A 23,905-nucleotide genomic window follows, 5' to 3' on the forward strand; every position below is an offset into this window, starting at 1 on the left:
AGTCACATGACAACATACATGGGAGGGGGAAGAGGGAGGGAGAGAGCACTTTGCTATGTATCCTTGCTATAAAAATACAAATCATACAGCATTGTATAAAGTAAAACATGAGCTGGGTACGGTGGCCCAGGCCTATTATGCCAGCACTTTCAAGACAGGGGCAGGAAAGTCATTCACAGCTCCATAGAAAATTCCAGGCCAACTTAGGCTACTGAGACCTATCTGGTTTCTTTCTCAATCCCTCTCATCTCATGTCTGAGACAGAGGCTCCCACTAAACCTGGAACTTGGTTATCTGATTGGACAAGCTGGCTGGCAAACCCCAGGAATCCCCTTGTCTTTGCCTCCTCCGCACTGGGATTACAGGTGCGCTTCCCTGCACCTGTGGATGCGGTCACCGGACTCCAGTTCTCATAACGCAGCCGCAAGCACTTTAATGACAGAGCTGTCTCCCTAGCCCTCGGCTGATTTTTTTCTTTTGTTTTTGCTATGATTTATTTGTTTACGTTGTGTGTTTATGTGTTTCTATGGGGACACGTGACTACCATGTATAAAGCTCAGAAGACGACTTGCACAACTTGTTTTTTTTTTTTTTAACCTCAAGCTATCGTAGTCCCAGGAAGAAAGGATCAGGAATGGCTTAGTGGCCATTGTTTTACCCAGCTGAACAATCTTTCTGGCCTGATGCTTATCAAGCTGTGCACTGTATAATAATACATCATAACCCTGTGTTTTAATTGGCTTTTCAATTACTAAGTAACTGCTGGTTTCAGTGGGGTGGTACAGAAGGGTTTCATGTGGGTGTGCAGCCGGTAATTCATCTAGATTTTTCATACATCGCTCTAGACTAGACTACATCATCCTTTATAAAGCTGGGGTTGGAGCATCCCACTGTACTGTTAATACATTCTACTTAACAGATCCACTTAAACATTTTTTTTAAAGATTTATTTTATGTAAGTACACTGTAGCTGTCTCCAGACATACCAGAAAAGAGGGTCAGATCTCATTACAGATGGTTGTGCGCCATCATGTGGTTGCTGGGATTTGAACTCAGGACCTCTGGAAGAACAGTCAGTGCTCTTAACCATAGAGCCATCTCTCCAGCAGATTTTTGATGTTTTTTAGGGGAGGGGGAAATGTTTGACACTGTCATTGAGGTGCTGAGAGAATCTGGAAAAGATGTGGGGGCACAGACAAGAGCCTCTTGGTATCAGAAACCAGAGTGAAGCTTGGACAGGAAGTGGCTGTTTGCCCACCTTCCTAGAACACCAAACACATGGGAGTCCATGACAGCCTAGAAGTCCTGATTAGATCTTTAATAAGATACCTTTTCCTTCCTCAGGAGTTCAAACTTCCTCCTCCCTAATTACATCTCTGTCTGTTGAAACCTCATCTTAACTTTACGATCCAAAACAAAACTCACCATGATATAACTTGCCCTGGATGAAAATTAAGTCTCCCTTCCCCAGTCCCAACACTGAGCCTTTACTTCCAAGAGCTATACTTCCAAGTACTACCGCACAGTGCTGACAAGTTTGCTGCCTCTGTGGACCTCACCTAATTTCTCACAGGAGCACACACACACACACACACACACACACACACACACACACGCTAAAATAAAAATAGTCTCCTAGGGGAATTGCACCTGCAGCCAAGCCTAATGACCTGAGTTCAATTCCTCTGCCTGATAGTGGAAGGCAGGAAGCCACTCCTGCAAGCTGCCCTCTGACCTCCACTCATGCGCTATAGCATGTGTGCCATACACATATGAAACGTCCATACAGAGAATTAAAATAAAATAACGTTCAAATGACACAATTGTTAGAGAATAAACAGCTCTTTTCCGCTAATACACAGCTGAAAGAGGAGATACAATTCCGTAGGAAAAAAAATATCACCTAGGCGTCCTTGGGTGTAAAATGAAAGCAGGGCATAAGGTCAATTAAAAGATGGAAAGCCCATATACAGTAGAATCTGGTGGGTGTTAAGCGATGGATAAAAATCAGCCAGCCATTAGGCTGCAGAGCCCGGCGGGGGCGTGGCCACCGGAATTATCTTGGTCCACAGTCCGGGCTCGCGGTCATGTGATTGCTAAGATGGCGTCGCCCGTTTCCCGGCGGCTGCTAGCTGCGGCTCTGCTGCCTTGGTGTTGCGCCGCCTGGACCCTGGGGCATCTGGACCCACCTTCTCCACCACCGCTAGTGATCTGGCATGGGATGGGTGAGTGGGTGTGGACGGGGGCATCCTTTTCCCGCCTCGGTTCTTAGACCTGGAAGGGCGATAGGGATTCCACAGCACCCGCCTACTCCGAGGTTTTCAATTTGGGGGGCTGCTCTGCACTGGAGGGAGGGCAGCCAGGTGTCTTTAGTGAGCCCTCAGGGAGAGCTGTGCGCTGCTGGGTTTATGCTTTGTTAAAATCCTAGCAGCTGTGGCATCAGCCTGCAGCATCTCACAGTCGGTTCAGCGGTCCCTGCAGAGCTGCTGGGCAGCACACGCAGGCTTTCATTCCTTCACATTTGAATAGAGATCTACCAGGCCCCTGCACGCCCTTCCTGCAGTTACTTCAGAGCACCTGCTCCACCTGAGCATGAAGTGTCTTCATACTTCTGGGACTTGCTTTCCAGTGAGGGAAACATATAATGAAATAAGGGAAACTTGTCAAATGGTCATGGGTGCTGTGAAAACAGGCATAAAACCTGGAAGAAGATAGAGCCTGAGGTGCGAGCTTGTGCTTGGAGAGAGCAAGGTTTGGACAGGATTCAGCCAGAGAGTGACAACTGGGAAGAGCTGAAGTGGATGAGGGAAGGTGCCGTATGGATGTGTGGTCACAGGAGCAGCAGATGCAAAGGCCCTGAGCTTGGTAGATCAGTGTGCAGATCAGTGTAGCAGGAGCAGAGGGAGCAAGGGGAGAGAGGGTGGACACACATGCTGGGGCTTGTAAGACTCGTGTAAGGACTTGGAATTGGACTAGGGACAGGTGAGGAGATGGGTAGGAAAATGTGCTTGCTTTACATTTGTGACTAATTGTTCTGAGTCCACTAAATAGCTAGTTTAAGAAACTAATTCCCCAGCACTTGGAGACAGAAGCCGGAGGAACACCCCAAGTTTGAGGCCCGTATGATCTACATGGCAAGTTCCATGTCAGCCAGAGTTACATGGGAAAACCATATAATTAAAATTAAAAACAAAGTGAAAGGATCTTTCTCTTTCTGTCACTAGATGTTCATGCAGACCCTTCAAGTGGTCACTGAACAAAAGCTGTGGCTGTGAACTCTGGGCAGAAGTTATTAGAAAGAAAGGGATTAGCCAGGCGGTGGTGGCACACACCTGTAATCCCAGCACTTGGGAGGCAGAGGCAGGCGGATTTCTGAGTTCAAGGCCAGCCTGGCCTACAGAGTGAGTTCTAGGACAGCCAGGGCTACACAGAGAAACCCTGTCTCGAAAATCAAAAAAGGAAGGAAGGAAGGAAGAAAGAAAGAAAAGAAAAGAAAAGGAAAGGAAAGGAAAGAAAGAAAGGGATTGAGGAACAGTTAGCTGAGATCATAGAGAATTCAGGTTCCTTGTCAACAGAAACAACAACAGGCATTTTCTTTGGGAGCTCAGATTTAAAATCGTTTTCCCCCTTGGTGATTTTTTTTTTAAGAAATATAATACACACACACACACATACACACACACACTTACACTTGTAGCCGTCTTCAGACACACCAGAATAGGTAATCAGATCTCATTACAAATGGTTGTGAGCCACCATGTGGTTGCTGGGAATTGAACTCAAGACCTCTGGAAAAGCAGTCAGTGCTCTTAACCACTGAGCCATCTCTCCAGCCCCCGGGAGCTCAGATTTATTAGCCGTGAAGATTGGTTTTCTTGAAGAGCCTTAGGGAGATTCCCTGTATAAGATTCAGCTCAGTGGCCTCTTTGTCCTAGAGAGTCCCTGGCTTTATCCTGTAGCTAGTCAGTGTTTCTTTTTCTCTTTGGGATAAAATGAAGAGGGATCAGGGACAGGCTCATTCTAGGACTGTAGACAGGAAGGAGGGAGACTTTATAGGATTGTGCTTTATGGATTAAGGCATGAGTGCCTGTCTGTCTTGTCCCACCAGTGTCCCCATTTCTGTTGTAGTTGCTGTGTCGAGAACAGATTGTAGATATCACATGAGCTGCAAGAGGACACTGCAGACCTTAAACCCCAGAGATGCCTGTGACTCAGAGCTGTATAACAACAGCTGTGTTGTAACAGGAAGTATGGTGGAAGTTTGACATTCTTGAGTGTGGCATCAAAGGATTAGATATGGCATGAGAGATGAAGGTAGCAGAGATGACGCTACCAGTTTTGGCTTGGGCAATTAGAAAGTGAAATTGTTTAATGAAGATGGGATTGCTTGGAGGGTGAGCACACTTGGGTGTGTATGTGTAGTCCCATTTTTTTTTTTTAACCACAAAGTAACACACACTGGTACTTGCTTTCCTCAAGAAGCTCAAAGAGTAGGATCCTAGTCCTCGGCCAGTTGATGGACATAGCCAGACCCTGTCTCAAAACAAAAGAAATAAAGATTCTGCTTTTGGATTTAGTAACTTAAAGGGTATGCTGTTACTGTTTTGGTGAGTTGCTAAGTTTGAGTGTCTTTTTTATTGTATTTGTGTGTGTGTGTGTGTGTGTGTGTGTGTGTGTGTGTGTGTGTGTGTGTGTGATGTAACTCTTGCACCATTGCACCATTACAGACCTAGTTTTTGGCTGGCTGAGACCATTGTCTCATTTAGTGTAGGCTAGCTCAGAATTTATATTTGTTGTCTAGACAAGAATGACTTGAACTTCTGATCTTACCCCTTCCCCCACAGCCCCCAAAGAGCTAGAATTATAGGTATGTGCGAATATGCTGGGATCATTTGATTTTGGTTTGGTTTGGTTTTTCGAGACAGTATCTTTTGTAGACCAGGCTATCATCCAACTATGTAGCCAAGGCGTCTTTTGGTCCTTACTCGTCACACCATGGTGGATGCCATTAGGAGAGAAACTGAAGCTTCTGTAAGCAGAGTGTTTTCCCCATCCGATTGAAATGCTGTGATTCAGAGTGGGACACCACATCAGCCCACATTTCTACTCAGTGATCCATTCACTTCCTGCTCTTAGTTCTGCTTGTTTCCGGGAAAGGAAACAATCCTAGGGCTAGGCTGAGGCTCTGAGCTCCAAGGCTCTCACTTCCAAGTTTATACGAGTTGGAGGTCAGCCATTTCCCAAAGCACATAGTAACTGATTAAATTTGTACCTCAGGCATTTTTTAGACCTTCATCCTGGTCCCTGGTGTTACAGATGTGTGGGACTGACCTTCATCCTGGTCCCTGGTGTTACAGATGTGTGGGACTGACCTTCATCCTGGTCCCTGATGTTACAGATGTGTGGGACTGACCTTCATCCTGGTCCCTGATGTTACAGATGTGTGGCACTGACCTTCATCCTGGTCCCTGATGTTACAGATGTGTGGCACTGACCTTCATCCTGGTCCCTGATGTTACAGATGTGTGGGACTGACCTTCATCCTGGTCCCTGGTGTTACAGATGTGTGGGACTGACCTTCATCCTGGTTCCTGATGTTACAGATGTGTAGCACTGACCTTCATCCTGGTCCCTGATGTTACAGATGTGTGGGACTGACCTTCATCCTGGTCCCTGATGTTACAGATGTGTGGGACTGACCTTCATCCTGGTCCCTGATGTTACAGATGTGTGGCACTGACCTTCATCCTGGTCGGACGTTACAGATGTGTGGCACTAGGCCTACCTTCTCTTTTATTCTTTCTATTTCTTTCTTTTGCTTTAAGACAGGGATTCCTGCAGCTCAGACCAGCCTCAGACTTTGCTAAGAAACCGAGGATGACCCTGAACTTCTAATTCTCCTCCCTCTGCCTTCAAAGTGCTGGGACCATATCTGTGCACTCTTGTCTAGTTTATGTAGTCCTGGGTTCCTACTCAGGACCTGGTGCATGTTGGGCAAATACTCTCTCAGCAGGGCTACTTCTTCAGCCCCACGTGGCCTTCTGAAGCTTGTTAGCGCCTGCTAGACAGAGCTTAAGGTTGAGGGGGAGGGGTTTGTTGTTGTTATTGTTGTTTTGGGGTTTTTTGGTTGTTTTGTTTTTGGTTTTGTTTTTATTTTTTTGTCTGTTATTGTTGAGGTGAAACTCATGTAACATAAGGTTCACAGTGCACAAGTCAGTGGCATTGAGCCTGCTCACAAGCTGAGGCTTCCTTGTAGTTTCAGAACTTGTCAGTGCCCAGGAAACCCTCCCTATGGGCTAAGTCATTGTTTCCTTCCCTCCTCTCCTGATAACCTCCAGCCTATTTCCTATGCTTGTGAGGTGTCTTATTCTGAACATTACAGGTAAAAGGTATTGGATAATTAGTCTTTTGTGCAGGATTGTTTTACGGAACATGCTTTGAGGTTCATCCAAGTCGTAGCATGCCTCAGCACTTCATTTCTATTCATGGGTGAATAGTATTCAATTGTTTGGACATACCACAGATTATTTATCCAGTAATGGGCATTTGGCTTATTCCTGCCTTTTAGCTAGTACCAATAATACCACTTTAGACATTTGTGTAAGGTTTTACTGTATGTCTTCATTTTTCTTAATTATCCAGTAGGAGTGGAGTTGCTGGGTCATTTGATAATTGCATGCTTAACTGTTTGTTTGTTTGTTTGTTTGTTTGTTTTTTCAAAGATAGGGTTTCTCCATGTATCCCTGGCTGTCCTGGAACTCACTCTGTAGACCAGGCTGGACTTGCCAACAAACTCACAGAGATCTGCCTGCCTCTGCATCTTGAGTGCTGGGATTAAAGGTATGTGTCACCACTACCTGGCTGCTTAATTCTTTTTTTTTTTTTTAAGTTATTACCACACTTTTCCACAGAGATTACATTGCTATAGTTCCATTAACAGGATACCAGCATACCTCAGTCTCCATGCCCTGCCAACACTTATTTACTAATTTCTAAAATGTTATTTTTGCCAGATAAACTGGTACACACCTTTAATCTCAGCACTGGAGAGACAGAGGTAGATAGGTATCTCTGAGTTTGAGGCCAGCCTGGTCTATATGGAAAGTTCTAGTCCAGCTAAAATTATGTAGCAATACCCTGGCTAAACAACTTAAGCAGTCTAGGTGGGTATGGACTGACAGTTCATCATTTTAGCTTGCATTTTGTCAACTGTGATTCTATTGACCATTTTCTGCCTTCTTAGACAAGTGTCTTTGCATCCTTTCCCAATTTGTTTTTTAAGATTAAGAAAAATTGTGGGGTGTGTGTGTGTGTGTGTGTGTGTGTGTGTGTGTGTATCCATGGAGACTAGAAGGAGGGCATCATTGGATCCCTAGAGTAATAGTTACAGGTGGTTGTGAGGCACCCAATGTGGATCTGAAACTGGATTCAGAAGCTGTGGAAGTGCTCTGAACTGCAGACCCTTCTCTCTAGCCTCTTCATTTCTTTTATTTTAAGATTATTTATTTTTATTTGTGTGCATATGTGTGTGCCTATGTGAGTGTATGTCAAGTACATGTAGATGCCCTAGGAAGCCAGATGATGGCAACAGCATCAGATTTCCTGGAGCTAGAGTTACATGTACTTGTGAACGGTCCAACATGAGTTCTGGGAACCAAACTTGGGTCCTGTGCAAGAGCAATGTCTTTGTCACTGTTCTGTTGCTATGAAGAGACACCATTACCAAGGCAACTCTTAGAAAAGAGGCCACTTAATTGATTGATTGCTTACAGTTTCAAAGGTTGAGTCCATTATCATCATGGTGGGGAGCTTGGTGACACTCATGGTGCTGGAGCAGTAGCTGAGGGTGGCATTCTGATTCAGAAACAGATGGACAGACAGACCGCCCTTGACATGGACTTTTAAAACCTTAGAGTCCACCTCCAGTGACATACTTCTTCCAACAAGGCCACACCACCTAATCCTTCTAATCCTTTTAAAGAGCTTCATTCCCTGACTAAGCATTTAAATATATGAGCCTGCTGGGGCTTTCTTATTCAACCCACCACAAGCAGCCAGCTCTCCAGTACTCCCTCTATTTCGTAATTATATTATTTGCCTTGTTGAGTTGTAAGAATTACTTGTATATCTGGACATTGAATTGAGGTACATGTTTCACAGATATTTCTGGAGTCTGATGTCTTGACTTTGGTTTTTGGCTTCTTACATTGTGAGTCAGAACCCTGTATGGGATTATGTTATTAGATATGGCTATCTAGAAAAAAGTGGCAATGGTGTTCTGAATGCTCAATGAGCAAAAACTTATTCAGAGTCAAGAGTGAAGTGAACTGAGTTGTTTCTGGCAGTGTGTGCATCTCCCACTCCACGGGTTCTGAACACAGAACACATGCACTATGCACTGTGCATGCTGTCCTGCCATGAACACCAACAAATGCTGCCCCCAACACTCTGCTCAGCCTGCTGGATGTTGTGAACCCCAGTGTTCTTAATGTATGTACAATGGCTTATGCTTTTCTAGTGGTTTTATTGCAAGAAAAAAAAGGACCAAATTAGTTTATCTTTCTATCATATTGTGTCCCAGTGATCACTTTTAACGTTGCCATTTGAGAGGGCAGGAGGCATGGCGTAGTGGGTAAGAGAACCTCTGATCTTCAGAGGACTGAAATTTTTTTTCCAGCACTTACATGATGGCTCACCGTTGCCGCAAACCCCAATTTCAAGGGCGGACACCCTCTTCTGTGCTCCAGAGGCCCCAGGCATGCGTATGGTGCACATATACATACATGCAAGCAAACACTCATACATATCAATTAAGATAAGTACAATTTTTAAATTTGCTATTTGAGTTGCTAACTTGAGTATCATCTTTTTAAAAAAATCAGTAAATGAATTTTGGGGGGATTAGGATAGAATTTCCAACCATTTCTGAAATAACCCCAAGTATGCTTCTGACATTTGTACTATATATATTTATGCAAGCAGTTTTTCAGTACTTATAAAATCAAAATCTTGATTAACTCTGAAGAACACCAAGGATGATCTCTCTGTCTCCTCTATTATCAGCTGTTCAGCTAGAATGAATTTTTGGTGGGGTTGGGGGGGTTGTTAGTTAGTTTATTTGATTATGTTCATTTTTGGTTTTGTTTTTACAGAGAGTCTCTCTATGTAGCCCTGGCTGTTCTAGAACTTGTTCTGTAGATCAGGCTGGCCTGGAACTTGGAGATTCACCTGCCTCGACCTCCCAAATGCTGAGACTAAAGGTGTGCACCACCGCCACCCCACTGCCCTCAGTTCTTTTTGAAGTTAAAGCTAGGGTCTCAATATGTAGGTCTGGCTAGACTGGAACTCAATGTGTTGACCAGTCTGGTCTCTCAAATTTACAGAGACCTGCCTGCCTTTGCCTCCTGAGTGCTGGGTTTAGACAGTGACCAACTCTGTTGAGATGAAAATGTAATTCTTTATGTAAAAATAAACAAGTACAATGTTCATCATTTTGTAAAATTAATTTGGCCCTTAATAAAATGGTAAAGTTTTGTGTATACCAAAGAATTATCTTACAGTAAATTTCTTTTATGATTCATCAGTAAATGATTGATTTGTATAGATACTTTATAAACCCATATGACCAAGAATTTCTAACGTGAGAGGTGCTGCGTGGGAAAGCTGGAGAAGCCCCGCCTTAGACCATGTTTACCGGTTCTCTCCATTCTGTGTGCTGCCTTTTCTCATCATTCATGCCCTTTGCTTTGAGACATAAAAGGTTTTTGTTTCTTAAATAATGCTGTTTTTCTTGGCTAGGGGACAGCTGTTGTAACCCCTTGAGCATGGGTAGCATTAAAAAGATGGTTGAAAAGGAAATACCTGGGATCTACGTCCTGTCTCTACAGATTGGGAAGAACATGATAGAGGTAAGATCCCGGCCCGCTCCCTGAGGGGCTTGATAGACAGTGCTATTGAACGATCCACCTTGCATTTTAAGCAGCAAAAACCTTGCATTTTAAGCAGCAAAAACCTTGCATTTTAAGCAGCAAACCACAGCCCCACTGGTTTGGTTTTATTTTCTTTTGGGATATAAGTTCTTGTTCTGTAGCTCAGGCTGGCCTAGAACTTGATCTTCCCGCCTCATCTTCCCCAAATGCTTGCGCTACAGGGCTGTCCCATCATGTTCAGCTATGTCTAGTGGCTATGTGAGGGTGCTGCCCCATGCCAGCCCTGTCTTAGAGAAGATGCTATTTACGTACAGTTCCTTCTTTTCCCTCCTCGCTACTCCTCTTTTAGGAAGTGGAGAACAGCTTCTTCTTGAATGTCAATCTCCAAGTCAGCATGGCGTGTAAGATTCTGGAAAAGGATCCTAAGTTGCAGCAGGGATACAATGCTATTGGCTTCTCCCAGGGAGGCCAGTTCCTGTAAGTGCCCTTCTGTGCCATGGGACCCGTTACATGGAATTAATGTTTCTTCTGTTCAGATGAGTTGACTTTATTTTGGTATCTTCCCCTGTCATAGAGAGGAAGTTATCCTTAAAACATCGCTGTGTTACAAGCTTTGTAGAACTTAATTTCTTTCTTTCTGTATGTGTGTAGATGCGTGAGCATGTGTACAAAGGGCAAAGGTCAATATTTAGTGTCTTCAAATACTCCCTACCCTGCTGTTTTAGAAAAAAAATTAAAGATTTTATTTTATTATCAATTGTGTGTCCGTTGGGGTATGTGCACATGTGAGTGCAGTGCCCACAGAGGCCAGAGGGGGCGTCAGATCACCCCCAGCTCAAGTTACAAGTTGTTATGAATGACCCATTGGTGCTGTGAGCGGCCAGCACTCTTAGCGCTGAATCATCCCTCTCTACCCCTTATTTTAACTTTTTCTTTTTTTTATTTTCTAGTTTGTTTGGTTTGATTTGATTTGGTTTGGTTTGGTTTGGTTTGATTTTTGGTTTTTTCGAGACAGGGTTTCTCTGTATAGCCCTGGCTGTCCTGGAACTCACTTTGTAGACCAGGCTGGCCTCAAACTCAGAAATCTGCCTCCCAAGTGCTGGGATTAAAGATGTGTGCCACCACCGCCCGGCTTTGTTGTTTGGGGTTTTTTTGTTTTGTTTTGTTTTGTTTTGTTTTGTTTTGTTTCTGAGACAGGGTTTCTCTGTGTAGCCTGGCTGTCCTGAAACTCACTATGTAGACCAGGCTAGCCTGGAACTCAAGAGATCCATTTGCTTCTGCCTCCCAATTTTGGTATTAAATATATGTACCACCACCACGTAGCTTAACTTAAAATTTTTTAAACTACATTTGTTCACTCTGAGTGTGAGAGTGTGTGTGTGTGTATGCCTTGATGTGTACATGTAGGTCAGAGGATAGACAGCTTTGAGGAATCAGTTTTCCCCTTCCACCATGTGGGGCCCAGGAGTCAAAATCTGGTCATCAGGCTTGGAAGCAAGTGCTTAACCCACGCTGGACAACATTATTATTATTGTCATCGTCACTGAGAAAATATTTCTCCATGAACCTGGAGCTCAGTATTAATAGGCTGGCTGTTGGCAGGCCCCAGGGACCCTCCGTCTCTACCCTCCCTCTGCTGATATTAGTGAATTACTGTTAGGCCAAGCCTTTTCTTTTTTTAAGGAGGAGCATGCAGTCCAGGCTCGGTTTCTCATGCTGGTGTGACAAGCCCTTCACAGGCTGAGCCATCTCCCAGCCTCTCTGGATATGTTGTCTATGAAATAATATTTGTATTCAGTCTCAGGGAAGGAAGATCCTATGACTCTGTGGTTTGGTGACCCATGGTGTATTAAATAGCTTAATCTGTGAAGTGCCCTGATATATTCTAATCTGACCATCAGAGCTGACAGCCACCCTTGATTTTTCTAGGAGGGCAGTGGCTCAGAGATGCCCGAAACCTCCCATGATGACCCTGATCTCAGTTGGGGGACAACATCAAGGTAATGGTCACCTCTTTATTCCCATGATTCTCTTCCTCTTTTCTAACCCATCCATCTGATGTTTTGCATTTCACTTTTCTTTTATTTTTCCTTCTTTCCTTTATTATTTCCTTCCTTTCTTCCTTCCTCCCTTCCTACCCTTTCTTGTTTCTTTCTTTCCCCCTTCTTGATCTTCCTCCTCCTCCTTTTTAGATAAGGTCTTGTTTGGTAGCCTAGGCTACCCTCAAACTCTAAGCAATTCTTCTGCTTCAGCCGGCCAGATGCTGAGATCATAGACATGTACCACCATATCCATCGTGTGTGTGTGTGTGTGTGTGTGTGTGTGTGTGTGTGTGTGTGTGTGTGTGTGTTTAATTTAGTTACATGTACGGAGGGTATGTGAGGAGGACAGAGGTATTGCATTTCCCTGGAGCTAGAGGCATGGGTGATTTTTGAGCCACCTTGCATGTGTGCTGAGAACTGAGTTTAGGTCTTCCACAAGAGCTGGTCATGCTCCTGACCATTGAGAAATCTCCATAGCTTTGCTTACTTGCTTTTTTAAAACTTAGTATTGCTGGATGGTAGTGGCTTATACCTTTAACCCCAGCACTCAGAAGGCAAGTAGATCTCTATGAGTTCAAGGTCAGCCTGGTCTACAGATGACATTCCAGGACAATCAGGGCTATACATAGAAACTCTGTCTCAGAAAGAAGAGAGGAGGGGAGAGGAGGGGAGAGGAGAGGAGAGGAGAGAAGAGAAAAAAGAGAAGGAAAAAGAAAGAAAAGGGAGGAAGGAAAAGGAAGAAAAAGAAATGAAATGAAAAAAGAAAGAGAAGATAAAATGTAGTAGTTTGATTTGTACCCTACATTGGCCATGCTTGTCAAACCCATTTCTCCCTAATGGAACAACTTGGTGCCATCAGCAATGGAGTAGGAAGTGTCTCCAGATTGCAAAACTCTGTAGCACAGACAAATCGTCGGTAGCCATCTCTTCTACTTAACTGATTAGATTTCATCAAGGTAAGAGGTCCATCCCAGTGACAGTTGAGGACTTGCAGAAGTAAGTTGGGCTGTGCGTGTAGCCTGGTGGTGATCCATTTATCCAGCATGTACAAGGTCCTGGGATCCAGCCCAACACTACTGGAAAAGGGAAATATAGTAGCATTCCCTGTTCTCTGACAGTTGTGCTGTGCTACTGACATTAACCAGGGTGTAAGCTTTTTGTTCTAACCTTTAGTGTCACTTAGAAATGCCCATTTGAGGGGAAAGGCATGTCACTGGATTAGAACCCCTCTCATGCTGTATGTTACTGTCAACACATCTGACAACAGAAATTAAAGCTTGGGTGCAAGCTTTAATGTTCTTTTTATTTTATGTATTTATTTTAGTTTTTCAAGACACAGTTTCTCTGAGTAGCCCTCCCTGACTGTCTTGGAACTCATCCTGAGGACCAGGCTGGCCTTGAACTCAGAGGGATCCGCCTGCCTCTGCCTACCAAGTGCTGGGATTAAAGGCATGCGCCACCACTGCCCAGCACTTTTTTATTTAACTTTTAAAAAGCTTTATTTTGTGTTTATATATTATATTCACATCATTTCCAGCCTTTGACCAAATTCATGACTCCTTCTTTAAATATTATCTGTGTGTGTGTGTGTGTGTGTGTGTGTGTGTGTGTGTGTGTGTGGTAGCCACGTGTTGTATGTAACGGCCACACATGGAGGCTGGCACAGAGGTCCCTGGCGGAGTGCCAGGGAGACTGCCAGTGCGGTTAGTTCTCAGCACTTGGCCGTTTTTATTTTTCCAGTTTCACAGGGCCTGCTACAGTGGCATTCAGTATATGAATATTAGAGTAGTACATGGTTGTCCTTTTCCTATACAGGTGTCTTTGGACTCCCCCGATGCCCAGGAGAGAGTTCTCACTTCTGCGATTTCATCAGGAAGTTGCTCAATACTGGTGCTTACTCCAAACTTGTGCAAGCATGGTGAGTGCAGCTAGCTGGCGGGTCCAGGCTGTGGGACCACCCTGCTGGCATGCATACTCCCTGACACTAGGAGCGATGGCTAGGGACATCACAGCAGTTCAGAACCCTAGTCTCTGGATCCTCTGGCCTCCGGGAGCATTGCCTGCACACGATGCACAGACATGCATGCATGCAGGGAAAAAAACCCATATACATAAAAATGAATAAATGTGGGGCTGGAGAGATAGTTCAGTGTTTAAGAGGCTGCTCTTCCAGAGGACCAAGGGTTCAGTTGCCAGCACTCCCACGGCAGCTCACAAATGTCTGTAACTCCAGCTCCACAGGACCTGGCACTCTCGTGTATGCAGACATACATGTAGTCAAAACACTAGTGCACATTTAAAAATAATTTTTAAAATAATTTAAAAGTAAACAAATGAACAATTCTTTAAAAAAAAAAAATTAGGCCCAATGTAGTGGTGGTTGAAGAGGAGGAGGAGAAGAAGGAGGGAAAGAAGAAGAGGAGGAAAAAAGAAAAAGAAGAAGAAGAAAGTAATGGTAGGAATGCAAGAAGAAACCCAAACCATTCCCGTGCATGAGCTTCCAGACTGACAGGCGTGCTGAGTACTGTGTCACGGACAGAAGAAAAGGAAAGTTTCTTTCTGCCATCATGCCAGGTTGTATGGGAGAGGATTCTGATGACCAGAAGGGAACCAAATCTAACCAAACTTAAAAAGCCAGTCCTGGGGCCTTAACATGCTAGCTGTGCAAGCATACAGACCTGGGTTCAGATTTCCAGCACCTACTCCATGCATTTCTGTTATGCATGAAGAAGAGATCCCAACGAGGATGGATCTGAAGAGTTCAAATCCCGGGGCAGCATGCCCATCCAGAAGACAGTGCCGCAGAGCTTGGGATCTGAGGGAAGCTGTTAGCTAACTGCAAACCTGTGTGCCTGCACCAAGGACCACCTCGGGGTGGGGTGGGGGTGGGGAGTAGGGGAGTCACCTTCAGACATGGAAAGGAAAGGGAAATGGTCTCTTGTGTTCTCCTGGGGGTCATTGGAGAGCCCTCATTCTGTCATCGGCTAGCTGTTTGGCCTTATGCACTCTGAATGTCTGACACGAGGTTAGTAACATGCCTTACTGGAGAGTCATTTTTAAGGTTATGCAAGTTGAGTATAGGCTGTTAGGTGTAGCCTGAATTCCTATCGAGTAAAAGGTTTGGGCTGATGTAGTAGTTGGGCTGCATTTAGAACACTGAGCTGCTGTTTCCTTTCCTGGTGTTGTCATTTGTTCTCTTTTAGTTGCAGTAGTGAAGTCTCTCATTCATAGTTTCATCAAATATGAATGACTATTTGCCACACCTGGTGGCACGCTTTTTAGATACCATGGAATTGAAGCCAGTTGGGCACGCTGGTCTCATGTAAGTAGGAGAGGGGAAACAGGCACCTCAGACAAAATCTGCTAAGATGTAGATGTGCGCGTGATGGCGGTGTTTCCTACACTGGTACCTTTAATCTGGGGTGTGAAGGAGATGGAAGGAATGTGGGAGAAGCCAAGAAGAGAATGGCCAGCACTAAGGCAGGGACAAGTCTGGCTTGTTCTGGGCAGGGGTTACTTTAGTGAGAGATGGGAGAATTGAAGAAACAAGTTGGGGCCCTGCCATGGAAGGAATGGGCCAGGAAAGGAGTGCTGAGAAATGCTGGCTTCTCTGTAAGCACGCACAGGTGAAGCTGAGGACTAGCCTGACTTGGGCGTGCTTTCAGAAGGCCTCCACTGCTTTGCAGAGAGTGGATTCTGAGAGCGCTTGAAGAAAAATGAGAAACACTTTAGGGTCTGTGCAGTGGTCTAGGTGAGAGACAGTAGTGGTGGAGATGCTAAAGAAGGATGGCTTCGGGGTGTGACACTGTTTGAGTCAGGCCTGTGAGCCACCACAGCACAGCACTGACGCAGTCTCCCTGCATTGTGTGTTCTGAATTCTCAATGGCTGGTAGCACAGACTAACTTTTAGGCCACCGCTTAATGTTGGTAGGGTTGTTTGCTTTTTCTTTTCTAAATGTTTATGAGCAGAGCCTCATCTGCACAGGTGGTCAATAGGACATGAAATGGTGGGAAAGGATGGGAAGAGTAGAAAAGGAAAGTTTCTTTCTGCCATCACGCTAGGTTATCTTTTGTATGGGAGAGGATCCTGATGACCAGAAGGAAACCAAATCTAATCAAACTTTAAAAGGCAGTCCTGGGGCCTTAACATGCTAGCTGTGCAAGCATACGGACCAGGGTTCAGATTGCCAGCACCTACATAAAAAGCTGACCACAGTGGCAAGTATCTGCAACCCCAGCCTAGGAGGCAGAGACAAGGTGACTATCACACTGTCTCAAGGACTATGGATAGAGGACACCCAGTATCAATCTCCACAAGAATAACAGGATCAGCCACACACAGACCTATAGGAATACACACACATACACACACACCTATAGGAATACACACACATACACACACACCTATAGGAATACACACACATACACACACACCTATAGGAATACACACACATACCCACACACCTATAGGAATACACACACATACACACACACCTATAGGAATACACACACATACCCACACATACACACGAAGGTAAATACATGGAATTCCCTAACAGTTTGGTTCCCAAAGCCTCAAAGAGCATGGTGGTTCACACCTGTAATGCCAGAAGAGTTCAGGAAGGCGAGGCCAGAGAATTGCTGTGAGTTTGGGGGCTCCACTGGCTACAGATGGAGGACCAGGCCAGTCAGAGTTACATAGCAAGAGCTTTCCTGATAAAAAACAAACCAAAAAAGTCAAGTGTGGTGGTATAGGCCTGTAATCCTAACACTGAGGACATAGAGGCAGGAAGAGAGTCCATTTGAGTATATCCTGGGCTACATAGTGAAACCTGTCTTAAAACACCAAAGTGGGTAGACTTTCCTTTGCTGCTGTGGTACGACTTAGATCAGTTAGCCTTTCCCAATCTACCCTTCAGAGGGCGGTACAAGTTAAGTAATGAAACTGTACACTGGCTCTCCTTCTCTCTGCTTCACAAACCTCCTCCTCCTCCTCCCAGGCCCCTCTGCTTCTGCCCATGCTCGGGCCTCCGCTGGGCTGTACCACTTACATCAAGCTCCTTGGAGTGGAACTTCCCTGTAACTTCCTGTCCTCTCCGCTTAGCTGTCTCATTTGGATGGCAAAAGCTTAGGTGATGATTGGCCTCATGCTCATCCTTAAGTCATCAGCCTCCTGAAATTCTAGGCCACCGAAATTCTGGGTCACAACTTTGGACCCAGCATGATCGATCGGGTCCAAAGACCTTCCTCACCACTGCGTTCCATGATTGAGTGAGCCATGATCAATCACCCCGGGAAAGGTGTGGGGTTTATCCTCCCCCACCCCCTGCAGTCTTCTCGCCACTCTAACATAGCTTGTCTCACAGCCTGTATGGGCTAGCAGACCCCTAGTGTAGAGCATCTTACTGTCTCATCGAGGGCCTTACGATCCTAGAGGAGAACAGTCGTGAGCAGCAGTGCTAAAGCCATGACAAAGTCAGTCGTGATGGTGGTATTTTATAAATGGTCACTGTCCGTTGAACTTTTATTCATTTAAGTTTGCAGTGCTGAGGATCAAACCCAGAGTCATGTGCAGGTCAGACAAATACTATTATCTGTGAACTGTACCTTTAACCCTGAATTTTTTTTATTTATATACTAGATATTTTTTCCTATGTTTGGGTGTTTTGTCTGCATGTATGTATGTATGCATGCCATGTGTACGCCTGGTGCCCAGGAGGCCAGAAGGTGGCACTGGATCCTCGGGAACCAGAGTTATAGTTATGAGCCACCATGTGAGTAGGGAAAGATCAAACCCAGGTCCTCTGGAAAAGCAGCCAGTACTCTTAATACTGAGGCATTTCTTTAGTCCCTGAATCTTTAAGTACCAGTTAAATTAGACATTTTAGGACTTCCAAATATTTTTTTTTCATGACAGGGTCTCATGTTAGCCCAGACTGACCTCAGACTTACTCTGTAGCTGAAGATAACCCTAAACTTCTGAACCCTATGCCTCTACCTCCCATGTGCTGTCACTACAGGCAGGTACCACCACATCTGGCTCCAAACATATTTATAAACATTGGAGAGGGTCATTCTGATAACTGATAGTCAGTCCGAGACGGCTCAGTCTCCATTCCAGTCTGAGGAAGATGAGGAGAGGGATAACAATGGAGAGGGAGTAGCTGAGTCTAAAGCAAAAGATAAAGAGGAAGCAAAGGAGATGGGGGAGGTGGGGCTGTGAGAAGGGACAGCCTGGACCACTGTATTAAGAGGCCAAGTATTGATGAAACTCTTCCCCAAATCTTCAGCCTTCCTGTATCTGCCAAATAGCCTGTTGTTCTCTCAGCAAGAGTTTTGTTGACACGTCTAAGAAGTATTCCCTATTAGAAGGAAGGCCTGAAACTTCAGGCTTTGGTTTTCCATCCTTTTGAAGTCGCTTGGTTGCCTAGGCAATGGGGCATGTTCCGGGCATGCTAACTGAAAGCGCCCAGTCACTTCATTCCTTCTCTTCCTCAGGCTGGTGCAGGCACAGTACTGGCATGACCCCATCCAGGAGTCTATGTACCGAAACCACAGCATCTTTCTGGCAGACATAAATCAAGAGAGGGTAAGCGCCCAAGTAGGCTCGCATGGCTAGGCATCCCTTTCTGGCCACCAGAAATCAGCAGTGGCCATTTACAAAAAAATACCCTGAGCAGAAGCCAGGAACCACAGGTTTTGTTTGTGAGTGGCAGTGCTCATGAGTTTCAGTTCCTTTTAGGGTGACTGGGCTGGGACCCAGCTGGCTCTCCTCCTCCTCCCTGAAGTCCTCCCCTTCCTTCATCTTGACATATTACAGTAGGTGGCAGGCTGGGTGATGTGGAAATTTACAGCTGCTGTCTTCACAAATGACATTCTTCCAGGTGGGGCCCTTCAGAGCAGGTTTTCTCAGAAAAGACTTACTTGAGAAACACAGGGAAGGGCAGAGATTCTACCCAGGCACGAGCATGGTTTGGCACATTCTGGTAAACTTAATGGTTCATTTTATATAATAGCCAACTTGAGGGTGTTTGTTGTTTTAAGCAAAAAAAGTTGAAGCAGATAACAAAGAACAGCACCGATGCCAGAGCAACCCAGAACTCTGTTTTGTCGTGTAAGAGTAACATATATACAGAGCGGACAGAACTCCCAGCAGAACCCAGCCTGGGGCCGATGACACGCCAGTCAGACAGGTTCTAAGGGAAGGCTGAACTTGACAGTAGTGACTCTGCGTGACTATTCACTCTTCTTCCAGGGTGTCAATGAGTCCTACAAGGAGAACCTGATGGCCCTCAAGAAGTTTGTGATGGTGAAATTCTTTAATGATTCCATTGTGGACCCTGTCGACTCAGAGGTGAGACGTGTCCAAGAGTGCCAAGAGCTTGCAGGTCGATGGTTCTGACTATAGCTGCTTTCTGGGCAAAACCTGTTCTTACTGCCAGGCTTCACCTGTCAGCAAGGTGTCCCATAAATGAGATACCAAATACCAAAAGGGCTGCAATCCCCTAGTTGCACCCAGAATTTTATGAAAAAGCTAAGTGGTTACATTCTGTAGGGGAAGGGTTTATAGTTTTAATGAGCTTGCCAAAGAGATCTGTGACCCATAATGGCCACAGAATCACTAGCCCCATCTATAAACCCTGAGCCTGACACCCCGGCCTGCCTTGATCCAGCTTTGTCACCCATATTTTAGTACTTGAAATGTCCCAAGCCTCTTTCTCACAGGCCTTCTCCATCTGACTACTCCTGTTCCCTGTTCATGCCAAATACATCATTCTTCTAGGACACCATCCTTACTCCCAGATATTGGTTCCCTCCTTTTAGAGGGGTCTTCATAGTTTGGGCTAGCCTTGAACTCAATGTGATCCTCTCCCTCACCCTCTTGAGTGCTGGGATGACAGGTGTGAGAAACCACCAGCTGCTTCTGCTTTTGAAGTCACCAAACTCAACTGAAACTCTGTTCATACCGTCAGATCACAGAGGAAGAGGGAAAGGCAGCATAAGAGCCAAATTCACTATATTTTTGAGTGGCCTGTGAGCTCAGAATTTCTACATATATAAACAGAGGAAACATTTGAAATATTTTATCGCTGAACACTATATGAAAGCCAAACTTCATGTCTATAGAAGCATTTCATTAGAAAATCCTACTCCCTCCTCACACTGTTGCTCCTTTTGCAGCAGTGGTGAGTAACTACAGCCACGTGACTCTGTACCTGGCCTCAACAGAAGTCTGCTCACCTGGTGGGTCCTGTGCCCACTAGACCGGGAGGCTTCGTGGGAAAGGGGCTTGTATACTCATCCTTGAATGACTAGGGCAGCACAGGGACTTTCAGGGTTGATATGCTCAAGGAAGAAAACACAAGTTACAGGGAAATGGAAAATTTCAGGAGGATTAGCTCATCCCTCAGGATTGACCTTTAAAATAACTCAAGATACATCTTTATGTTATGTGTGATGACACATGCCTTTAGCTCCAGCATTCAAGAGGCTCAGATAGCTTTCGAGGTCAAAACCAACCTAGGCTACACAGTGAGTTCTAGGTCACCAAAGCCAAAAACGTCATTCCTGTTCTTGCTTGCTGTCAGATACATTACAGTGCTCATTTTGCTGGTAGTTTTAAGAACTAGCTAGCTTCAAATGATTTTTGAAGTGTGCTGGGTGCGTGATCTGACCTATTTTTTTCTCCCTTCCCTCCTGAAGTGGTTTGGATTTTACAGAAGTGGCCAAGCTAAGGAAACCATTCCCCTCCAGGAGACCACTCTATACACAGAGGTAACAGAGGGAGAGATCTGCCTTGGGAGGTTGAAACTGTTTCTCTCCGCCCTGGTTCCTGGAGCTGCTGTGCTCAGTGGAGCTAGACCCCTGCCTTGTCTGTCCTTTAGCACTGAGAGCCATCTGACTAAGATCATAGTAGGCTGTTTTCACACTAACTTCCTAGGTGTGGATTTCTACATATTTCCTAGATCCTAGGATCTCTTGCTCATGGTTTTTAAACACAGAAGAGAAACATCAACTCTAAAGTTTTACTTTTGAAGAAAAGGTTTGGAACTGGCGTCTCTTACAGAGTTAATTTACTACAAATCCCAGTAAATGCAGACATGGCGAGGTGTTATGTCACAGCAGCCATGAGGTGTAGACTTTGGTGGTCTGAGGGTATGCCTCAGTGGCAGACATGAGCTTAGCATACATGATGACTTTTGGGCTTGTGCCCCAGCACCAAGAGTAAATCTATCAGTCTGACATTGACAAGAGGAAGTCCTCTGCCAGTCTCTCAGCTGGGGCTGTTAGGCATCCTGTCTAGCAGCAGGTCCTTTATCTCCAGCAGAAGTTGCAGTGTTTCAACACATCCAGTTATTGCTTACCATAAACTGAAGATGGACTCACAAATGCCCAAGTACCATGTCTAAAGCACCTTTTATTACAGTTCCCCCTGCCCCAATTTCAGAGGTGTATTTTCCTCTGCTTTTTCCTCAAGCATGTGATGTCTTGGTTTGGATGAGGTAGGAATACAGGGAAGCTAGGTTTTGGCAGCTTTGGAAATTACAGCCAAGATCTTCCTTATCGTGAAATTCAAACCCAGGGCAGACAAGCGGTGTCACCGTTCTAGCATGCTAGATCGTCTCTTCCCAGCTAGAGCCTGACACCCTGGCTATTGGGGGATGGCACCGTAACTGTAAGATTCTAACGTGTCCCAAGCTCATTATCCTAAGAATTGGGTATGTTGTATCTTAAAGCATTGTTTCCTCCTGGCTAGCTCGACTCTGCTTTACTATGTTCTGAGCAGTTTTACTCGCCCATCTGCTTTTCAGAAAGCTGACTGTAGGCACTGGGGTACAGCTCAGGAGCTGACTGTAAGCACTGGGGTACAGCTCGGTATCAGGTTGTAGGCACTGGGGTACAGCTCAGGAATGGGTCCTGGCTTGACTTCTAGTGGGGCTGGAGGTGGGGCAGAACACAACTAGAACAATCTCAACACTATATTTCTTTTTTTTTTTTTTAAAAAAAAAAATAGCATGTAGCCCTGAATGTCCTAGCTAGCTGTGAACCCACAGAGATCCACCAGCCTCTGCCTCCCAAATGGTGGAATTAAGGGGGTGTGACACCATGTTGGCCTTGCACATGTTTTTTTATTGCTTAGAAGCAAACTGAAGGAAGCAGACTGAAACCTGTGTATAATCCTGGCACTCAAGGGGCCAAGGCAAGCTTGCTCCAAGTCTGAGGCCAGCTAGATCCACAAAGCAAGACCATCTCAAAACACAAACAACAAAGATCTGAAAGGAGGGTTTTTTCCATCTTCAACAACGTACCTCTAGTTTATTACTGGGGGGAAAGTATAAACCTTGAGAGTAAATGTTAATATTCTATGGGGTTAGTCTAAAGCCTTCCAGTATGCTTCTTGAATTCATTATGGTCTTTCTCTATAGGACCGCCTGGGGCTAAAGAAAATGGACAAAGCGGGAAAGCTAGTGTTTCTGGCTAAGGAAGGGGACCATCTTCAAATATCTAAGGAATGGTTTTCTGCCCACATCATACCTTTTCTTAAGTGAAGCCCTGGCACTTTGCAGCAGAGTTCATGAAACCACAGCTCTATCAAGCCATGTAAATAGTTCTTCATGCTCAGCCCTGAACTCTAAGCTAGCCTGCAACCAGTCCTTCTCTCCTCTTATCATCTAACATGCCCTACTTGGAAAGATCTAAGATCTGAATCTTATCCTTTGCCGCCTGCTATCACCATATGGTGTTGAATTCAAGTTTAATTAGCTAATAACCATGGAGATTGTTTTACAAGCTCCCTTTTAAGAAAGGGGAGTCTACTGTTGCAGATCAATAATTGTGCCTAAAAGAGATGAAGTGAAGCCGGAGGGACGAGCTCTGAAGGCAGAAGCCCATACAAAGTCGGAGCAAATAAAAGCCTCGTAGTCCCCAGGCCTGAGATGCTCACACAAGCAATTTCTCAACACTGCTGTGTGGGCAGTGCAGGTTTCTACATTTCTTAAAGCTGTTTTCCTGTGTAAATGGTGCCCTCTAGTGGCACCTAGCAGTCACTCCACAAGCCATCACCATGCCCCCTCAGAGCTCACCTTGTATCCTTAATCCTCAGTAATAGAATTAGTCACAAAGGGAGAACCGCCAGCAGGGTTGCTTAGGAAAGGAGATGTACTTTTTCTTTTCTTCTCTTTTTTGAGACAGGGTTTCACTCACTTTGTAACCCTAGCTGGCCTGTGTAGAGCAGACTGGCCTTGAACTCAGTCACAGAGATCACCTGCCCCACCTGTCCCTCTGCCTTCTGAGCACTGGGATTAAAGGCACCCTACAGCAATGTGTATCTTCTATACCGTGAGCTAGTGAGGGAGTGGAGACGTGAAAACTAGGTGTCTCTTCTTGCCACTGCACTCTTGGCTAACTGCCCTTAATATTACAAGTGGCATAAATGTCGTTACACCAGAGAATGGGAAGAATAGTCTGAGAAGGTGGGGCTCTGACATTCCTACCCTACATCCTATTTACCAGCATACGTCAAACTGCTGCTGACTTGGTTCAAGAAAATGGTTGAAGAATATTGTAGACTTCCTTTTCCCTCTGAAAATCAACCCATATTAAACTGATGATGACTCTGATACTTTAAAACAACAACAGCAGCAGCACTGATCCACAGTTTCCTACATTTGAGCATGGATTCTTTAGTCCCCATGCTGAAAAGATCTCAGCATGTTCTAGATGGCTCCTCTAGAGCACTGGTTTGGAGAAATGACTGTTTTCGTGAAAGCACCATTAGCCGCAGAACGCACCCATTGCCTGGTGTCCCTTTCTCAAACCTGTTCAAATAAAAGGTAAAGGCAGGAAGTGGGGGGGGGGGATCTGAAAATAGCTTTGAGGTTGTCTTAAAAAAAATAAAGAATAGTTTCTTATCTTGGTGTCATTTTCAGTATT

At 45.0% G+C, this 23,905-nt stretch overlaps 1 protein-coding gene across 2 annotated transcripts; it reads left to right on the top strand.

The window, feature by feature from the left end:
- The first annotated feature begins 2,077 nt into the window (after nucleotides 1-2,077).
- Ppt1 (palmitoyl-protein thioesterase 1) lies at nucleotides 2,078-23,883 on the top strand. 2 transcript variants are annotated; one of them, XM_052177252.1, is made up of 9 exons: nucleotides 2,078-2,225; nucleotides 9,799-9,908; nucleotides 10,279-10,406; nucleotides 11,859-11,929; nucleotides 13,787-13,889; nucleotides 18,470-18,560; nucleotides 19,227-19,325; nucleotides 20,675-20,746; nucleotides 22,399-23,883. In XM_052177252.1, exons 1-9 carry the CDS (start codon nucleotides 2,102-2,104, stop codon nucleotides 22,519-22,521), a joined length of 921 nt encoding a protein of 306 aa, XP_052033212.1. In that variant the 5' UTR covers nucleotides 2,078-2,101; the 3' UTR covers nucleotides 22,522-23,883. The 2 variants fall into 2 exon arrangements, with proteins under 2 accessions (XP_052033212.1, XP_052033213.1); XM_052177253.1 differs by lacking the exon at nucleotides 2,078-2,225 and adding an exon at nucleotides 9,152-9,260.
- The last annotated feature ends 22 nt before the right edge of the window (nucleotides 23,884-23,905 follow it).

This window comes from Apodemus sylvaticus, chromosome 3 (genome assembly GCF_947179515.1).
Source record: "Apodemus sylvaticus chromosome 3, mApoSyl1.1, whole genome shotgun sequence".
Lineage (NCBI taxonomy): Eukaryota > Metazoa > Chordata > Mammalia > Rodentia > Muridae > Apodemus > Apodemus sylvaticus.

Coding starts and splice junctions, on each gene's coding strand:
- Ppt1 (XM_052177252.1), top strand. CDS start 2,102: ATGGCGTCGCCCGTTTCCCGGCGGCTGCTAGCTGCGGCTCTGCTGCCT. Junction 10,407..11,858: donor TCCCAGGGAGGCCAGTTCCT/GTAAGTGCCCTT, acceptor TGATTTTTCTAG/GAGGGCAGTGGCTCAGAGAT. Junction 11,930..13,786: donor AGTTGGGGGACAACATCAAG/GTAATGGTCACC, acceptor TTTCCTATACAG/GTGTCTTTGGACTCCCCCGA.